The following is an 18,232-nucleotide window of genomic DNA, read 5'->3' as shown; positions in this document are numbered from 1 at the left end:
TTTATGGTGATCTAAATTGTTCAAATTGCTCTAACTACTATTGGACTTAACATCTGAGGTCATCAGTCCTGTAGACTTAGAACTACTTAAACCTAACTAACCTAAGGGCATCATAAACATCCATGACCGAGGCAGGATTCGAACCTGCGACCGTAGCAGCAAGGCGGTTCGAGATTGAAGGGACTAGAACTGCTCGCCACAGCGGCCAGCTAATGATGATCGCCCGTCGGATAGGGACATTACGCCTGGCCGCCCCGATGGAGCTGTTTTAAAGGAGTAGGCAATTTGAATGCACCGGGTTTTACCCTCTGTTTTCCTCATCATCTATATCTGTTCTAATAATAAAACTGTAAAACCGTCGTGTCCGTCTGTCTATCAGTATGTACACGCCAATCTCCAAAACCATGCGACGAATTTTCATTGAGTTTTCACAGGTAACTTGAGCGTAGCTTGGGGCACTATGCAGACTTTATTTCATCAAAATCGGAACATGGAAAAAAGATATCGTAATTTAATATCTTATCTTAAATCTTACGTGTCAGCTTAGTAGTTCGGATGTGTAGCCATCACAGCATAGAACACCAAAGAAACAATAAATGGCGCTATTAGTTTCTTAATATACCAAAGAACCAACATATGCGTCGTTAGTGTTTTTTAACCCACTATCAGACGCATTTCCGGAAGTTATCTCAGTGACAAAATTAACCGCCCTAATCTTCTCTTTACAAATACAAACTAGTAGCGAATTTCCTTGACTGGGATATATGGATTTACTGATTTCGCTTTGTGCTTTAAGAAGTAAACAATATGCTTTGCTTCTTTCGGTAAGTCTTATTTATAGGCTTTGTTGTCAAAAACGAATTTATTAAGCGCGTTTTGCGTTCTGGTTGCCTACTCAATACAATATCATTTAGTTCTGTTTATGATCAACAATACCATTATAACCGTAGTGTCTTTATGAATGCACCAGAATAGCTAAAAGACTGAGCATTCAGTTAAGCTCGTGAGGCGAGACTTTCCGTGGCTCGAGAACATTACACTTAGTCACTTTTCAAAATTTTCTCCCGAAAGTGAGGCACAAAACTTTGATTGAGAGCATCATGCATGACCTCGCTCCTCAGAACACTACACTCATAGAGGCTTAAAGTTACTCCTCTCCAACATAACATGATGAAAGCTGAAATTATGATGGGAAGTGTCGCAGACGAGCGAGTTTTTGCTCACATGACCCCGCTTATTATTAACAAAAAAAAATGGTTCAAATGGCTCTGAGCACTATGGGTCTCAACTGCTGTGGTCATCAGTCCCCTAGAACTTAGAACTACTTAAACCTAACTAACCTAAGGACATCACACACATCCATGCCCGAGGCAGGATTCGAACCTGCGACCGTAGCAGTGGCACGGGCGAGCTTTGCCTTCAAATTATAAGCCCATTGATGTATGTCACGGGCTAATCATCCCATTAGTTTACAAGTCGATTCTCTTAAAGGCCGACTGCGCGCCTAGAACCGCGATACCATCGCGGCCGGCTTATTATTAACAGTTGACCATTTCTCTTTAAACGCGTGTAGCCCAGTAAGCGTATGTACATGTTGTACCGTGACCATAAACAAAGCACAAGGACAGATGCTGCTTTTGCGGGCATGGACCTTAGTGTCAGTTGCATTTCGCATGGCCAACACTATGTAACTCTACCCCATTTATTGAAGCAATTACAGGCTTCATTCATGTGCCCCATCGTAATATTTCAAATGTTGTGTACAAAGAAGCTTTATAAGCCAAAAATAATTTCATCTATACGAAGTGTCAGGTACCGATAGTACAAAATAAACATAACACCATACAGCAATTATTCACCTATGCTCAACAGGTACACTTCAGTCACAACTCTTACACACTGGTCGTGAATATCCTTCCTCAGGGCTACAAAAATATGGAAATCGCATGGGGAGAGGTCGGAACGGAATGGAGGATTTGTAAGGGGTTCCCAGCGAGACTTCTGCAGCTTAGGTGAAACAATTTGGAAATATGGAGGTGGTCATTTTGTTGGCAGGTTCTTTCGACTAAGCTACAGAAGTTTCCCTTACACACGCTCCATACAGTCCCGATCTTTAGCCATGGGATTTCCATATTTTTGGAACCCTGAAGAAAGACACCGATGGACGTCGATTGGCTTCGGACGAAGTGGTGCACTCCCGTTACAATCATTGTTCCGTAGACGACAGCAAACATTTGTCCATGAACACATTGACTGTGTTGTCTCACAGTAAAGTAAACATATTGACAGTATAGTAGGTTATTTTTTAAATAATAAAAACTTTACTTAGTTATTTTCCATCTGTCTCGTTTTCATTTGGTTGCCTCTTATATGAGGGCTGGTCGTTTACTAAACTCCAGTCGGTTGTGAAATGGAAACCACAGAGAAAATCAGATGAAGCTTTGCTTAAATATGTTGGACAGTGTTTCTTGTATGCGTCACGTCGCTCTTTTCAGTTGAGTGTTGACTGCGCACACTGAGCACGTAAAGATACCTAGAAAATAATGTCTCTCGCCAAGCAGGAGTACGTATTGAGAAATTTCGCCTTTTTTCATGCACAACACGTATCGTAACTGTCACACTTTTCCTTCTTCGTGCCCGCATCTCGTGGTCATGCGGTAGCGTTCTCGCTTCCCACGCCCGGGTTCCCGGGTTCGATTCCCGGCGGGGTCAGGGATTTTCTCTGCCTCGTGATGGCTGGGTTTTGTGTGCTGTCCTTAGGTTAGTTAGGTTTAAGTAGTTCTAAGTTCTAGGGGACTGATGACAATATATGTTAAGTCCCATAGTGCTCAGAGCCATTTGAACAGCCTTCTTCGTGACAATTCTCGGCCGCACATTGCAGCAGCCAGCTCGGACTTGGCTCCCTCTGATGTTCATCTCTGTTCACACGGAAATGGAAATTAGCGTTTGGCGACATTGGCCGGGAAGCCACTTACGGGACAGGTCTGGCCGCCTTGGTACAGGTGTTACTAGATTCCGACTCCACATTGGGTGATCTTCGAGCTGAATGGGGATGAAATGACGATGAAGACAACACAACACCCAGTCTCTGAGCGGAGAAAATCCCCGACCAGCCGGAAATCGAACCCGGGCCCCTTAGGACGGCAGTCCGTCACGATGACCATTCAGCTATCGGGCACATGAACCGCTGGCTAGGATGAAATTTTGCAACAGATAAAGAGCTGCAGACCAGCGTAGAGAATTGGCGGAAAGCACAGGCGGCTGCCTTCTGTGCGTTGCAGTCGTGGACTGTGCGGCTGGTCCCGGCGGAGTTTCCACTCCTCCCTCGGGCATGGGTGTGTGTGTTTGTCTTTAGGATAATTTAGGTTAAGTAGTGTGTAGGGATAGGGACTGATGACCTTAGCATTTAAGTCCCATAAGATTTCACACACATTTGAACATTTTGTTGGCTGCCTTCTGTGACGAGATTATTGGAAAGTTGGCACAACGCTATGATAAACGTCTAATTCTAACTAGAGAAGCAGCTCGAAGTTGTAGCTGAACAAATGAAAGGTAATGATCGTGCGCATCGTTTGCCGGGCAGCCCCGTCCGGGAAGTTCGGACGCCGAGTGCAAGTGTTATTTCGGGTGACGCCACATTGGGCGACTTGCGCGGCGGTGATGATGAGATCGGCTGGACGTTGTGGCCGAGCGGTTCTAGGCTCTTCAGTCCGGAACTACGCAGCAGCTACGGTTGCAGGTTCGAATCCTGCCTCGGGCATGGATGTGTGTGACGTCCTTAGCGTAGTTAGGTTTAAGTAGTTCTAAGTCTAGGGGACTGAAGACCCCAGATGTTAAGTCCCATAGTGCTTAGAGCCATTTCAACCAATTGATGACGAGATCAACACCAACCCTGTCAGAAATCGAAGCAAGGGCCGTGGCGTGGTAGTCAATCACGTTACCACTCAGATAAGCAGGCGGACGAAGGTGTAGCTAACTGCTGCAAATACAACATTTTCATTTTCATTGTGGTTTCGATTTCGTGACGGATCGGATCGGACCCTCGCATATGTCTACATGTGTGGAGGAATCACGAATTTTTAGTGTAAAAGAAAAGTTTGTTTCGGTCGAAATTACTAAACGGCCTAAGCTTTTAAACCGTGAGAATGCCTTTTAGCTACTGCCTCCATGGTGTTTTGCGCTGCGTACTTCGAGGACACTACTGATGCGTGCCGGAATAAACACAAACTAAACACCACTCATGGCCGAATCTCTAGTCACCAGTAGACGATAAACGCTTCCATCAACCACGGCGACGTCATTCGACAGCTAGTCATCAACACCCGTGATGATAACCGGATACACCGAGTCACAGACCAGTGTTGCTGACGCTCGTCTGTTGCGTGTACTAAGCTCAAACATTACGATATTCCTGGGCGAAAACAAGCGTCTCTCAAAGAAATACCACTCGTGTGAAACACAGCTTACTTCATCCACACACAAAGGACTTGGAAGAAAGACGAAGTGGTTGTAACGAAACGCTGTGGGGTAAATTTAAGGCTTTTTTTTATTCCAAGAAGGTTATGCAATCAGTATCCCACTACTGTCGTATATCCCATGTAGGCAAGACAAGAATGAGACGAGAGAAATCAGTATACGTGCTGTGTATACAGTCATTATTTCTTTGCTCAGTACCTAAATGAAATTTGGTACCAGGTATTCTCCGCCAAGTACAGTACATTGGCTTGCGGAGTGTACAGGGTGAACCAGGGAAAACTTTCAGTTGTGATAATATGGACCAAAACAAGACAAAAGACCTAGTAAAAATTGGTTTGTAACATACCCTCTCCTCAATGGCAGGCCAAATTAGAAAAAGTATTTAGACGTTATAAAAACGTATGCAATGGGCATGAATGGCTGCATGTGATCAGACAGGATTCTTACGTACGTATCACATGCCAGAGTTGTATCTAGACGTATCATGGGTCCCTTATCACCCCAACAGCACACGCCCCCACACCATTACAGAGCCTCCACAAGCCTGAACAGTCCCCTCCTGACGTACAGTGTCCGTGGATTCATGAGGTTGGCTCCACGTCCAACCGCTCGATAAAATTTGAAACAGGACTCGTCCGGACATGCAACATGTTTCCAGTCATTAACAGCCCAGACAAGGCGTAAAGCTTTGTGTCGTGCAGTCATCAAGGGTACACAAGTGGGCTTTCGGCTCCTAAAGCCCATATCGATTATGTTTCGTTGAATGGTTCGCACGCTGACACTTGTTGACCACCCAGCACTGAAATCTGCAACAATTTGAGAAAGGGTTGCATTTCTGTCACGTCGAACGTTTCTCTTCAGTCGTCGTTGGTCCCGTTCTAACAGGATCTTTTACCGTCCGCAGCGATGGTGCAGATTTCATGTTTTACCAGATTCCTAATATTCACGGTACACTCACGAAACGGTCGTAGAGGAAATTACCTCTTCATCGCTACCTCGGAGATGCTGTGTCCCATCGCTCGTGCGCCGACTATAACACCACGTTCAGACTCACTTAAATCTTGATAATCTGCAATTGCAGCAGCAGTAACCGATCTAACAATTGCGCCACGCACTTTTTGTCTTATGTAGGCGTTGCCGACCGCAGCGCCATATTCATCCTGTTTACATACAGGGGATAAGCAAAATAATGTTAACACGTGCAGTTATTTGGCAATGGTTTATTAATAAGGGTTTGGATCTCCATCTGCCCGTAATACAGCTGCGATTCTTCTTGGAACCCACCGATGTGTGGCGCTTTTGGCGTCCAGATCACGGTGCGCCACATTTTATTCGAATGCATTTTATTTGCTGACCAACGGGCTTCAGCAGATTTGCCGGCGGATCTGCAATCCATTTTCTGCAATGATCAAATGAATGTGGTTCCCATTTTAAAGTTTTGTGAACTGTCTCACGTTTTTAACGAGATTCTGGGGAGATGTTTTTAATATCTCAATAGGGTAGCAGAGTGACCCAAGTTTTTGTTAAGTGGTCAGCCAGTCACATTTCCCTGTTCTGTTCTTTTAGATCTTCTGTGTTTTGTTTTCCATATGTTTTAATTGTTTTAATTTCTTGATTAGCTATCTTGCCTCCTCATTGGTTTTAGTGCATGAGAGAGTGCCTGTGCGACAGAACGATTGTGTGGTCATTTCGAGTGCACGCGTGTACGGCAGTTTTAATTCTAATCCACATTCGTTTGTTATAATAAATGTCAGGGCACTGATAATCTCGCCGTTGGGCGCCCATAATATCTCAAAACACACACACACAGTCAGAACCTCTGCTAACTCCTATAGTGACGAGGGAGGCGAAAATCTTCTCCGGAGTTTGCAATCCAAAACCGCCCACGAGGGTTCCGTAATGTTCAAGTCCGGGAACTGTGCTGGGCAGGGAAGACGCTCCAGTTCAGTTGCATGCTCCTCATACCACGATTGTACTGTCCTGACTGTGGGTGCATTATCGTCCTGGAATACGCCATCATTGTTGGGGAACAACATTTGAATCATGGGGTGCACCTGAATAACTAAAATGTTTCCATAATTGTTGGCTGTAACACAGCCTTTGAGAGTAATGATGGGACCAGCAGTATAACATGACATGGCTGCCCTCTCCATCACACTTCCACCTCCAGGTTTAACCTCTGGAATCAAGAAATCAGGATTTTAGGTTTCTTTAGGCGTTCTCCAGACATATGAAGCGTTTCCACTTCCCATCCGTCCAGGATCTATGCCCTTGACACCATCTTTTACGCTTCTTTGCGTTAGTTGTCGTCACTAATGGTTTTAGTATAGCAGCTCGTCCATTAATATTCGCTTTATTGAGTTCTCGGCGGACAGTGTTGATAGATACGGATTTTCGAAGATGGCTACTGAGCTCTGCAGTCACTTTAGCAGCCATAGTTTTGTGTTGTTTTCACACATTTCGTGTTAGCGTACGACGATCTCTATCATTTAGTTTATATTTCGGACCAATATTACGTTTACACGGTGAAGTCTTTCCATGTTTTGAGTAGGCTGTCATGACTATTGAAACAGTTGTTCCTGAAACATTCAGTAATTTGGCTGTCTTGGTTAGTGATGCTCCAGCTAATCGGGTCCCCACTATCTGCCCTTTTTGGAACTCTGTTAGGTCTTCCATTGCATGTCGACCTTGGCCTCTGAATGTAAATACTAAGTGTGCAGTACTATTAAACAGCCTGCACTGATGCCTAGGCTATACCGAACACGCAGAGTCCAGCGCGACATGTGCCTTACCTGCGTTGTTGACCATCAAACACAACCGTCCCATTGCAACCACTGTTCACATTATTTTTCTTATCCCCTGTATCTCTATATTTGAATACGCATGCCAATACCAGTTTTTTTTTGTACTGAAGTGTATAAATATAATATTTAAACGACGTGATGCGATATAGCATTCGGCTGGTCTACTGTCAAACAGTGAGTGCACAAGCCAGCCGGTGTGGCGAGCGGTTCTAGGCCCTACAGTCTGGAACCGCGTGACCGCTACGGTCGCAGGTTCGAATCCTGCCTCGGGCATGGATGTTTGTGATGTCCTTAGGTTCGTTAGGTTTAAGTAGTTCTACGTTCTAGGGGACTGATGACCTTAGAAGTTAAGTCCCATAGTGCTCACATCAATTGGAACCATTTTTTGAGTGCACAATTCTGATGTTCCCTGAAACATAGATAAATTCTCATAGCAAATTAATGTGATCCACTATAGAATTCTACAAATAACTTGCAGACACCTTTCAAATACAATTGAGCTTGTTGTTGTTGTTGTTGTCTTCAGTCCTGAGACTGGTTTGATGCAGCTCTCCATGCTACTCTATCCTGTGCAAGCTTCTTCATCTCCCTGTACCTACTGCAACCTACATCCTTCTGAATCTGCTTAGTGTATTCATCTCTTGGTCTCCCTCTACGATTTTTACCCTCCACGCTGCCCTCCAATGCTAAATTTGTGATCCCTTGATGCCTCAAAACATGTCCTACCAACCGATCCCTTCTTCTAGTCAAGTTGTGCCGCAAACTTCTCTTCTCCCCAATCCTATTCAATACCTCCTTATTAGTTACGTGATCTATCCACCTAATCTTAAGCATTCTTCTGTAGCACCACATTGCGAAAGCTTCTATTCTCTTCTTGTCCAAACTAGTTATCGTCCATATTTCACTTCCATACATGGCTACACTCCATACAAATACTTTCAGAAACTACTTCCTGATACAGAAATCTATATTCGATGTTAACAACTTTCTCTTCTTCAGAAACGCTTTCCTTGCCGTTGCCAGTCTACATTTTATATCCTCTCTACTTCGACCATCATCAGTTATTTTACTTCCTAAGTAGCTAAACTCCTTTACTGCATTAAGTGTCTCATTTCCTAATCTAATTCCCTCAGCATCACCCCATTTAATTTGACTGCATTCCATTATCCTAGTTTTGCTTTTGTTGATGTTCACCTTATATCCTCCTTTCAAGACACTGTCCGTTCCGTTCAACTGCTCTTCCAAGTCCTTTGCCGTCTCTGACAGAATTACAATGTCATCGGTGAACCTCAAAGTTTTTACTTCTTCTCCATGAATTTTAATACCTACTCCAAATTTTTCTTCTGTTTCCTTTACTGCTTGCTCAATATACAGATTGAATAACATCGGGGAGAGGCTACAACCCTGTCTCACTCCTTTCCCAACCACTGCTTCCCTTTCATGCCCCTCGACTCTTATGACTGCCATCTGGTTTCTGTACAAATTGTAAATAGCCTTTCGCTCCCTGTATTTTACACCTGCCACCTTCAGAATTTGAAAGAGAGTATTCCAGTCAACATTGTCAAAAGCTTTCTCTAAATCTACAAATGCTATAAACGTAGGTTTGCCTTTTCTTAATCTTTCTTCTAAGATAAGTCGTAAGGTCAGTATCGCCTCACGTGTTCCAACATTTCTACGGAATCCAAACTGATCTTCCCCGAGGTCCGCATCTACCAGTTTTTCCATTCGTCTGTAAAGAATTCGCGTTAGTATTTTGCAGCTGTGACTTATTAAACTGATAGTTCGGTAATTTTCACATCTGTCAGCACCTGCTTTCTTTGGGATTGGAATTATTATATTCTTCTTGAAGTCTGAGGGTATTTCGCCTGTCTCATACATCTTGCTCACCAGCTGGTAGAGTTTTGTCATGACTGGCTCTCCCAAGGCCGTCAGTAGTTCTAATGGAATGTTGTCTACTCCGGGGGCCTTGTTTCGACTCAGGTCTTTCAATGCTCTGTCAAACTCTTCACGCAGTATCTTATCTCCCATTTTGTCTTCATCTACATCCTCTTCCGTTTCCATAATATTGTCCTCAAGTACATCGCCCTTGTATAAACCTTCTATATATTCTTTGCACCTTTCTGCCTTCTCTTCTTTGCTTAGAACTGGGTTGCCATCTGAGCTCTTGATATTCATACACGTGGTTCTCTTCTCTCCAAAGGACTCTTTAATTTTCCTGTAGGCAGTATCTATCTTACCCCTAGTGAGATAAGCTTCTACATCCTTACATTTGTCCTCTAGCCATCCCTGCTTAGCCATTTTGCACTTCCTGTCGATCTCATTTTTGAGACGTTTGTATTCCTTTTTGCCTGCTTCATTTACTGCATGTTTATATTTTCTCCTTTCATCAATTAAATTCAATATTTCTTCTCTTACCCAAGGATTTCTAGCAGCCCTCGTCTTTTTACCTACTTTATCCTCCGCTGCCTTCACGACTTCATCCCTCAGAGCTACCCATTCTTCTTCTACTGTGTTTCTTTCCCCCATTCCTGTCAATTGTTCCCTTATGCTCTCCTTCAAACTCTGTACAACCTCTGGTTCTTTCAGCTTATCCAGATCCCATGTCCTGAAATTCCCACCTTTTTGCAGTTTCTTCAGTTTTAACCTACAGTTCATAACCAATAGATTGTGGTCAGAGTGCACATCTGCCCCTGGAAATGTCCTACAGTTTAAAACCTGATTTCTAAATCTCTGCCTTACCATTGTATAATATATTTGATACCTTTTAATATCTCCAGGATTCTTCCATGTATACAACCTTCTTTTATGATTCTTAAACCAAGTGTTAGCTATGATTAAGTTATGCTCTGTGCAAAATTCTACCAGACGGCTTCCTCTTTCATTTCTTAGCCCCAATCCATAATCACCTACTATGTTTCCTTCTCTCCCTTTTCCTACTGACTAATTCCAGTCACCCATGACTATTAAATTTTCGTCTCCCTTCACTACCTGAATAATTTCTTTTATCTCATCATACATTTCATCAATTTCTTCATCATCTGCATGGCTAGTTGGCATATAAACTTGTACTACTGAAGTAGGCATGGGCTTTGTGTCTATCTTGGCCACAATAATGCGTTCACTATGCTGTTTGTAGTAGCTTACCTGCACTCCTATTTTTTTATTCAATATTAAACCCACTCCTGCATTACCCCTATTTGATTTTGTATTTATAACCCTGTATTCACCTGACCAAAAATCTTGTTCCTCATGCCACCGAACTTCACTAATTCCCACTATATCTAACTTTAACCTATCCATTTCCCTTTTTAAATTTTCTAACCTACCTGCCCGATTAAGGGATCTGACATTCCACGCTCCGATCCGTAGAACGCCAGTTTTCTTTCTCCTGATAACGACGTCCTCCTGAGTAGTCACCGCCCGGAGATCTGAATGGGGGACTATTTTACCTCCGGAATATTTTACCCAAGAGCACGCCATCATCATTTAATCATACAGTAAAGCTGCATGTCCTCGGGAAAAATTACGGCTGTAGTTTCCCCTTGCTTTCAGCCGTTCGCAGTACCAGCACAGCAAGGTCGTTTTGGTTAATGTTGCAAGCCCATATCAGTCAATCATCCAGACTGTTGCCCCTGCAACTACTGAAAAGGCTGCTGCCCCTCTTCAGGAACCACATGTTTGTCTGGCCTCTCAACAGATACCCCTCCGTTGTGGTTGCACCTACGGTACGGCCATCTGTATCGCTGAGGCACGCAAGCCTCCCCACCAACGGCAAAGTCCATGGTTCATGGGGGGCTTATTACGGAATAAATCGTACAACGTATACAGAGACTTGGAAACATATGTGCTATCTCGTCGTCTATAACAGCAGAGGCAAGTTAACAGGAAAGGAAGTCCTATTTTACACAATATTTTGTTTTATAAAGTGTCACAGAGACTGTGATTTTAACATCTCGCTTGCAATATGTATGCAGTACTTTTAATATGGACCCGCTGGTTTTCTATGTTACACGTTTTATGGTATATTGCTCTTTACTGATTCATCTTAAAAATTTACCAGAAATAATGAAAAATTAACACTCGAATTGTAAGGTGTGCTACAGGGTCTAAGATTCATAGCTTAGCTACCAGCGTTTTCTTCATTTCTGATATTCTGAAACAAACCTCTTCTATTGCAAGCTCTTTGCTGTCCGTATTTTTCTATGAGGTTATATGGACCAAAACAAGATAAAATTTCCAGTAGAGGCTTACCTTAAGTTCTACGAGACGTGCAAAGAGACTGTTTCACATTGACGAAGATGAACAAGTGCTCATTGCTTTAAGGTATGCGCCTTAGACCCATGTTTACTGGACATTTTTTCTTGTTTTGGTCCATAGTACCACCTTTCAAGATATGGAAAGAAGAAAGATTTTTATATAGAAGAGATATTTTGACAGTGGCAAAGATGAACACGTGTAAGGTGAATTTTACAACCCATGTTTACTAGACTTTTTTTTCTTTCCTTCGTCGACACCACCACTTCTGAAAGTCTGTCGATGGAGTTCTGAAACAGTCTGTATACACTGCCTGGCAGGAAACGTGAAGCACCCAGTAGGGAGGAAAGGGTGTGGGAGAGGGTGGACAAAATAAATCTTCACGGGTCGAGAGAGAATGTAACGCAATTTCATTAATGAAAATATCGTGCAGATATACAAACAACTTGACAGTGCGAGTTCACTCATCCGAATTGCACCCATTCTGACATGCATGCATACACTGATTCGGTGGGAAACGTATCATGTGGTCATTTTATGCTCTCCCGAGGCAACCTAGCCCACAGTTTTTTTAACCATTTCTTGATATCCTGGATACTGGATTGGACCTGGCTTCACATCGGAGCTGGTCTCACACTTGTTCCTTTTTCTATCGGGGACAGATCTGGGGATCTTGTTGGCAACGGGAGTACCTTAAAATCACGCAGACAGTTTATTGATACAGCACCACGATACTGTCGTATGGGACGTAACACAGACCATGCAACATGCCCATGACATATAGTTGTACCGTTCGAGCTGCCTCAATCACCGACATAGACCTTAAGTCATACCCTATGGCTCCCGATGCCGTGACACTGTGAGTAACAGCACTTAGCCTCTCCAAAGCACTGGAAAACAGAACCTCTCTCCAGGTCGCCGCCATTATTTCCCATGATGGTCATCCGGAATAGTGCAGAGCCGCGAGTATCGTTGAATACAGTGCGATCATTGCGAAGACGTTAGTCAGCACTCTATACTTCGCAGTCGTAGATCCACATGAAATGCAGCCGCCGATGTTGTGGTATTAACAGCAACTGTGCACAATACTGTAATTCTCTAGTCCGGCTGCTGTTAATCTCAGACCAGTGGTTCAGGAGGACGCAGAATATAGTTTCCGGATGCCGCGATTTAGGGAGCCAGGACCAACATTCAGATATTTAACGCTGGTAATCTTACTTGTGAAGGAACCTAATACTAGATGGATATTCAGGCTGAATTTGTCACAAGCCGTTTCAGGAGGGACGAATCCCGAGCAGTAATAAATTTTGTACACAGCGCACCAAGCAAGCGATTCCCGGAGATATTGTTCTATATCTGAATTTAATAGCGTATATTTAGTAGTATGTGTGTGGAGTAGAGACTGGTTAACTCAACATAGATCATAAAGTCACTAGCATGAAGACGTGCTGGTTGTGAGAGGGATCTCTCTCTGAATTTAATGCGCGCTCCCTCCTGTTGGAGTCCGCAGCTCGTGGTCGTGCAGTAGCGTTCTCGATTCCCACGCCCGTGTTCCCGGGTTCGCTTCCAGGCGGGGTCAGCGATTTTCTCTGCCTTGTGATGACTGAGTGTTGTGTGATGTCATTAGGTTAGTTAGGTTTAAGTAGTTCTAAGTTCTGGGGACTGATGACCTCAGATGTTAAGTCCCATAGTGCTCAGAGCCATTTGAACCATTTTGAACCCTCCCGTTGGTAGCTAAGAGTTGGAGTTCTAGCCGTTGTGTAAAGTTTGTGGCCTCACGACTGGTATATCTAACCTCATCTTCCCTTACAGTCGAGCACTGAGCTATTGATATTACGTACATGTATGAAGTTCCATTGAAATTTGATCAGGTCTTTTGAACTGTTCAGTTTTTTTTCTTTTTTTTTCGGGCAGTGTATATAGACGTAGACAAACGCGATAATAATTTCCTACATTAGATAAAGCTACACAGTGCGCCATAGTGTGAGATAATTTCACTGAAGAAGTTCTCAGAAAGAAGGACGATCATGATAATGCGGTGCCAGTACCCAAGAACTTTAAACATCATGCTGAGTATTTACAATGAGATTTTCACTCTGCAGCGGAGTGTGCGCTGATATGAAACTTCCTGGCAGAACAAAACTGTGTGACGGACCGACACTCGAACTCGGGACCTTTGCCTTTAGCGGGCAAGTGCTCTACCAACTGAGCTACCCAAGCACGACTCACAACCCGTCCTCACAGCTTCAATTCTGCCAGTACCTCGTCTCCTACTCTCCAAACTTCACATAAGCTCTTCTGCAGGTTCGTATGTTCGCAGAAGAGCTTCTGTGAAGCTTGGAAAGTAGGAGACGAGGTACTGGCAGTACTGAAGGTGTGAGGACAGGTCGTGAGTCGTGCTTGGGTAGCTCAGTTGGTAGAGCACTTGCCCGCGAAAGGCAAAGGTCCCGAGTTCGACTCCCGGTCCGTCACACAGTTTTGATCTGCCACAAAGTTTCATGTTGAGTATTTGCTTCTTCCATTGTAACTGAATGCGCCGGAGCCGTTCCCTTACAAACAGGGCGCGGCTGACGAGGTGACGTGTTTGTCTTGCAGCAGGTGCTGCGTCAGACGACGCTGCCGTCGGTGCCGACGCGCCACCAGACGTTCCAGAGGCAGCTGTCGCACCGGCTGGACCTGCCCAACATCCAGTTCAGCGTCTGCAGCCTCGGCCCGCGCCCCGACACCGGCATCGGTCTCATCAAGGTAAGGTGCTGCCCGCTTTCTAGACGCCATGTTATCAAATTCCAGCTGTCACAGAGGGATATGGAAGATCTTCAATTTCCAAAAGTGCCTGCAATATTGGGGGCAGACACGGTTAGTCTAGTGATTTTCACTGCGGGTTATGTATATGTTTGTTACACAGTACTCTTGGGCTGGAAAAGCAGGACGGCACAGCGAATACATCTGAATGATACTACAGGTACTTGGCCAGCCATATAGAGTGCGAAAATTTTGTACGTGAACGTCCTCCACAGCAGCAATATAAGACCATAGAGAATGGCAAGAGGGAGGAAACATTCAATGGAAATGGAAAGTCAGAGAAAGTGGCACAAGTAACTGCTCAGAATGTTACCTTACCTTGGGTACCGAGAAACGTCAGGAAAGCTTAGCGACTGCCAAGGCTATAGCGCTCATTGCAGCCCCTCGGACACATAAGCACTCCGTCTTCAGGCTGCAAGTGGCCCATCGGAACCATCCGACCGCCGTGTCATCCCCAACTGAGGATGCGGATAGGAGGCGCGTGTGGTCAGCACACCGCTCTCACGGTCTTTACGATGGTTTTCTTTGACCGGAGCCGCTACTGTTCGGTCGACTAGCTCTTCAATTGGCATTACGAGGCTGAGTGCATGTCGAAAAACGGCAACAGCGCATGGCGACCCGGATGGTCACCTATACAAGTGTTGGCCATGCCCGACAGCGCTTAACTTCGGTGATATGACGGAACTGGTGTATCCACTGCGACAAGGCCGTTGCCGTCTCGGACACATATCTTACATCATATAGAACATTTTCGGTTTTCGGAAAGTATTCTGTAATTTCTATACTCAGCCAGATGAATTTTCCTTGACACTGTGGTGTCCAACATCTCTGAGAGAGTAAAAATCCCAACAACACTTAGTACTACACTGTAAATTAACTAAAAATACACAGTGGTACTTTTAAATTCAACGGTAAATGAAATTTAATTTATGTTCAAGTAACTAAATCCTGCTAGGATCCCGTATCCTCATACGGCACATTACACTTTAAGACAAAAAAAAAAGAGATTCATAGAGAAGGAGTTATTCGAACGCAATGCAAATCAGTAGATGCGATGTACATGTGCAGACAAACAGATTATTACAATTTCAGAAAAAAATCGGATATTTCATTCAAAAGAAAGAGCTTCATGAACTGAGCAAGTCAGTAATGCAGAATGAGATTTTCACTCTGCAGTGGAGTGTGCGGTGATATGGAACTTTCTGGGAGATTAAAACTGTGTGCCGGACCAAAACTCGAACTTGGGGCCTTCTGGAAACATCCCCCAGGCTTTGGCTAAGCCATGTCTCCGCAATATCCTTTCCTCCAGGAGTGCTAGTTCTGAAAGGTATGCATGAGAGCTTCTGTGAAGTTTGGAAGGTAGGAGACGAGGTACTGTGCGGACTTAAAGCTGTGAGGACGGGTCGTAAATAGTGCTCAGTCGGCAGAGCAAGGCAAAGGTCCCGAGTTCGAGTCTCGGTCCGGCACACAGTTTTAATTTGCCAGGAAGTTTCAAGCCAGTAATGCGTTCGTCCACCTCTGGCACTTACTGAATCATATAGTGGATTTAGCACTGATTGATAGAGCTGTTGGGTATCCTCCTGAGGGGTGAATATAATGTCAAATTCTGCCCAATTGGAGCGTTAGCCAGTCAAAATCCGGAGGTGGATGGAGGACCTGCCAATAATGCTCCAAACGTTCTCATCTGGGGTGAAATCCGGCGACCTTGCTGGTCAAGAGGCGTTTGGCCAGTATGAAGACAAGCAATAGACATTATCACCGTGTGCGGGAGAGCATTATATTCCTGAAATGCAATCCAAAGATCGCTTGCCACGAAGAGCAATAAAATGGGACGTACAGTATCGTCGACTTAGGACTGTACTGGAAGTGCGCTGCGGATGAGACCCAAAAGATTCCTACTATGAAATGAACTGGCACCGACACTGGTTGTAGGGCCGTACGCGCAACAGTCAGGCTGGCATCCAACCGCTGTCCGAGGCGTCTCCAGACAAGTCTTCATTCAGCTGAGAGCAGAACTCGTCACTGAAGACAATCCTTCTCCAGTCAATGAGATTCCAGGCCGAATGTGCCCGACAATGCAAACAGGCTTGCTGGCGTGCAGAGGACAACGGTAAGGGGCGCCCTGAGCCCAGTCCCATTTCTGTAAGCCACCTTTTGATGGTCCTTGGGGTCACCAAAACACCAGTAGTACGTGGGATCGATGATAATGATTAATCCAGGGCTCTGAGTGCCAGCTCGGTCTTCACGTTCTCTCGTCTCTCTAAGTCTTCCGCTTCCTTCTTGACGCTGTGTTCGGCCGTGGTTCATCCATTGGTTCAAATGCCTCTGAGCACTATGGGACTTAACATCTATGATCATCAGTCCCCTAGAACTTAGAACTACTTAAACCTAACTAAACTAAGGACATCACACAACACCCAGTCATGTTCATCCATTCCTGCCAAAATTGTCTAGTAGTGGCATCGCTCCTATTCAAATGTCGAGCAGTTCGCCGATTACTCCAACCGGCTTCTTTGAGCCCGAATAGACGTCCTCTCCCAAACGCTGACATTTCCATATAGAGTTCACTCGCCAGTCTCGAGGGATACAGGGGGTAGGCAAAATAATGTAAACACCTGTACTTGGAATTGTTTATTGTTAATGTGTTGGACCCCCATTTGCCCCCAATACAGCTGCGATACTTCTTGGAATACTCTCGTATAATGATCGGATAGTCTCCACTCGTATGTTAATCCACTCTTTGATTACAACTTTTTCTAACTCCAGTAGTGTCTAGGCAGGACAAAATCTGTTCCAGTGTCTGCGCTCCAGTACCGCCCACAGGGGTTCGAAATATTCAAGTCCGATAACTGCGCTGGCCAGGGAAGACGCTGCAGTTTAGTTGGATGCCCCTCGTACCACGATTGAACTGTCCTGGCTGTGAGAATGGGTGAAAAATCGTCCTAAAATATGGCACCATTGTTGGGGAACATTATTTGAATGATGAACCGAACCTAATCACTTACAATTTTCACATAATCGCTGGCTGTAACACGCCCTTTCAGAGTAATGATGGGACCAGCAGAATACCATGATATGGCTGCTCACCATCACTCTTCCACCTCCATGTTTAACCGTTGGAATAAAGAAACAGTCATTTTAGGCCTCTTTTGGCGTTCTCCAGACGTAAATCCGGCCCGAAGTTTGAAATAACGAAAACGCTGACTCGTCAGAGCATATGACGTATCTGCACTGATCAGCCGTCTAGAACTTGTGCTCCTGATACCATGTTTTACGCTTCTTTGCGTTGGTTGTCGTCACTCATGGTTTCGGTACAGCAGTCGTCCATAAATATTCGCTTTATGGAGTTATCGGTGGACGGTGTCGATAGATAAGAGGTCACGAAGATGGCTTTTGAGCTTTGCAGTCACATTAGGCGCCGTAGTTTTGTGTTGATTTGACACAATTCGTGGTAGCTTACAACGATCTCTGTCATTTTCTTTTGATTTGCGGCCGATATTACGTTTACACGATGATGTCTTTCCATATTTTGTGTAGGCAGTCATGACTGTTGAAGCAGTTGTTCTTGAAACATTCAATAAGAACTGTCTGTCACTGATGCTCCAGCTAATCGAACCCCCACAATCTGCCCTCTGTTAGGTCTTTCATTGCACTTGGGCCTCAGCCTCTAAATGGAAATACGAAGTGTGCACTACTCGTAAACAACCTGTACTTATGCCTAGTCCGTATTGAACACGCACAGTCCAGCGCGACACGTGCCTTATCTGCGAAGTTGACCGTCAAACAGAACTATCCCATTACTATCACTGTTCACATTATTTTGCCTACCCCTGTAGTTACTGTCCAACAGAGTACACGGAATCAAATTCACAAAGTCTTTGAGCTCTGGTCTCAAC

At 44.5% G+C, this 18,232-nt stretch overlaps 1 protein-coding gene across 2 annotated transcripts in view; it reads left to right on the top strand.

Annotated features, from left to right (window-relative positions):
* LOC126281503 (synaptotagmin-10-like) overlaps positions 1–18,232 on the top strand; it is an 865,953-nt gene that overhangs the window by 322,059 nt on the left and 525,662 nt on the right. The window contains exon 3 of one of the 2 annotated variants that reach the window (XM_049980517.1): positions 14,130–14,279. In XM_049980517.1, the coding sequence (XP_049836474.1) occupies positions 14,130–14,279 (150 nt within the window). The remainder of the gene's footprint in view (positions 1–14,129; positions 14,280–18,232) is intronic. The other variant, XM_049980518.1, reaches the window with a different exon arrangement.

This window comes from Schistocerca gregaria, chromosome 7, assembly GCF_023897955.1.
Source record: "Schistocerca gregaria isolate iqSchGreg1 chromosome 7, iqSchGreg1.2, whole genome shotgun sequence".
Taxonomy (NCBI): domain Eukaryota; kingdom Metazoa; phylum Arthropoda; class Insecta; order Orthoptera; family Acrididae; genus Schistocerca; species Schistocerca gregaria.
Note: the sequence above shows the minus strand (reverse complement) of the source record. Positions and strands in the feature narration are given on the sequence as shown.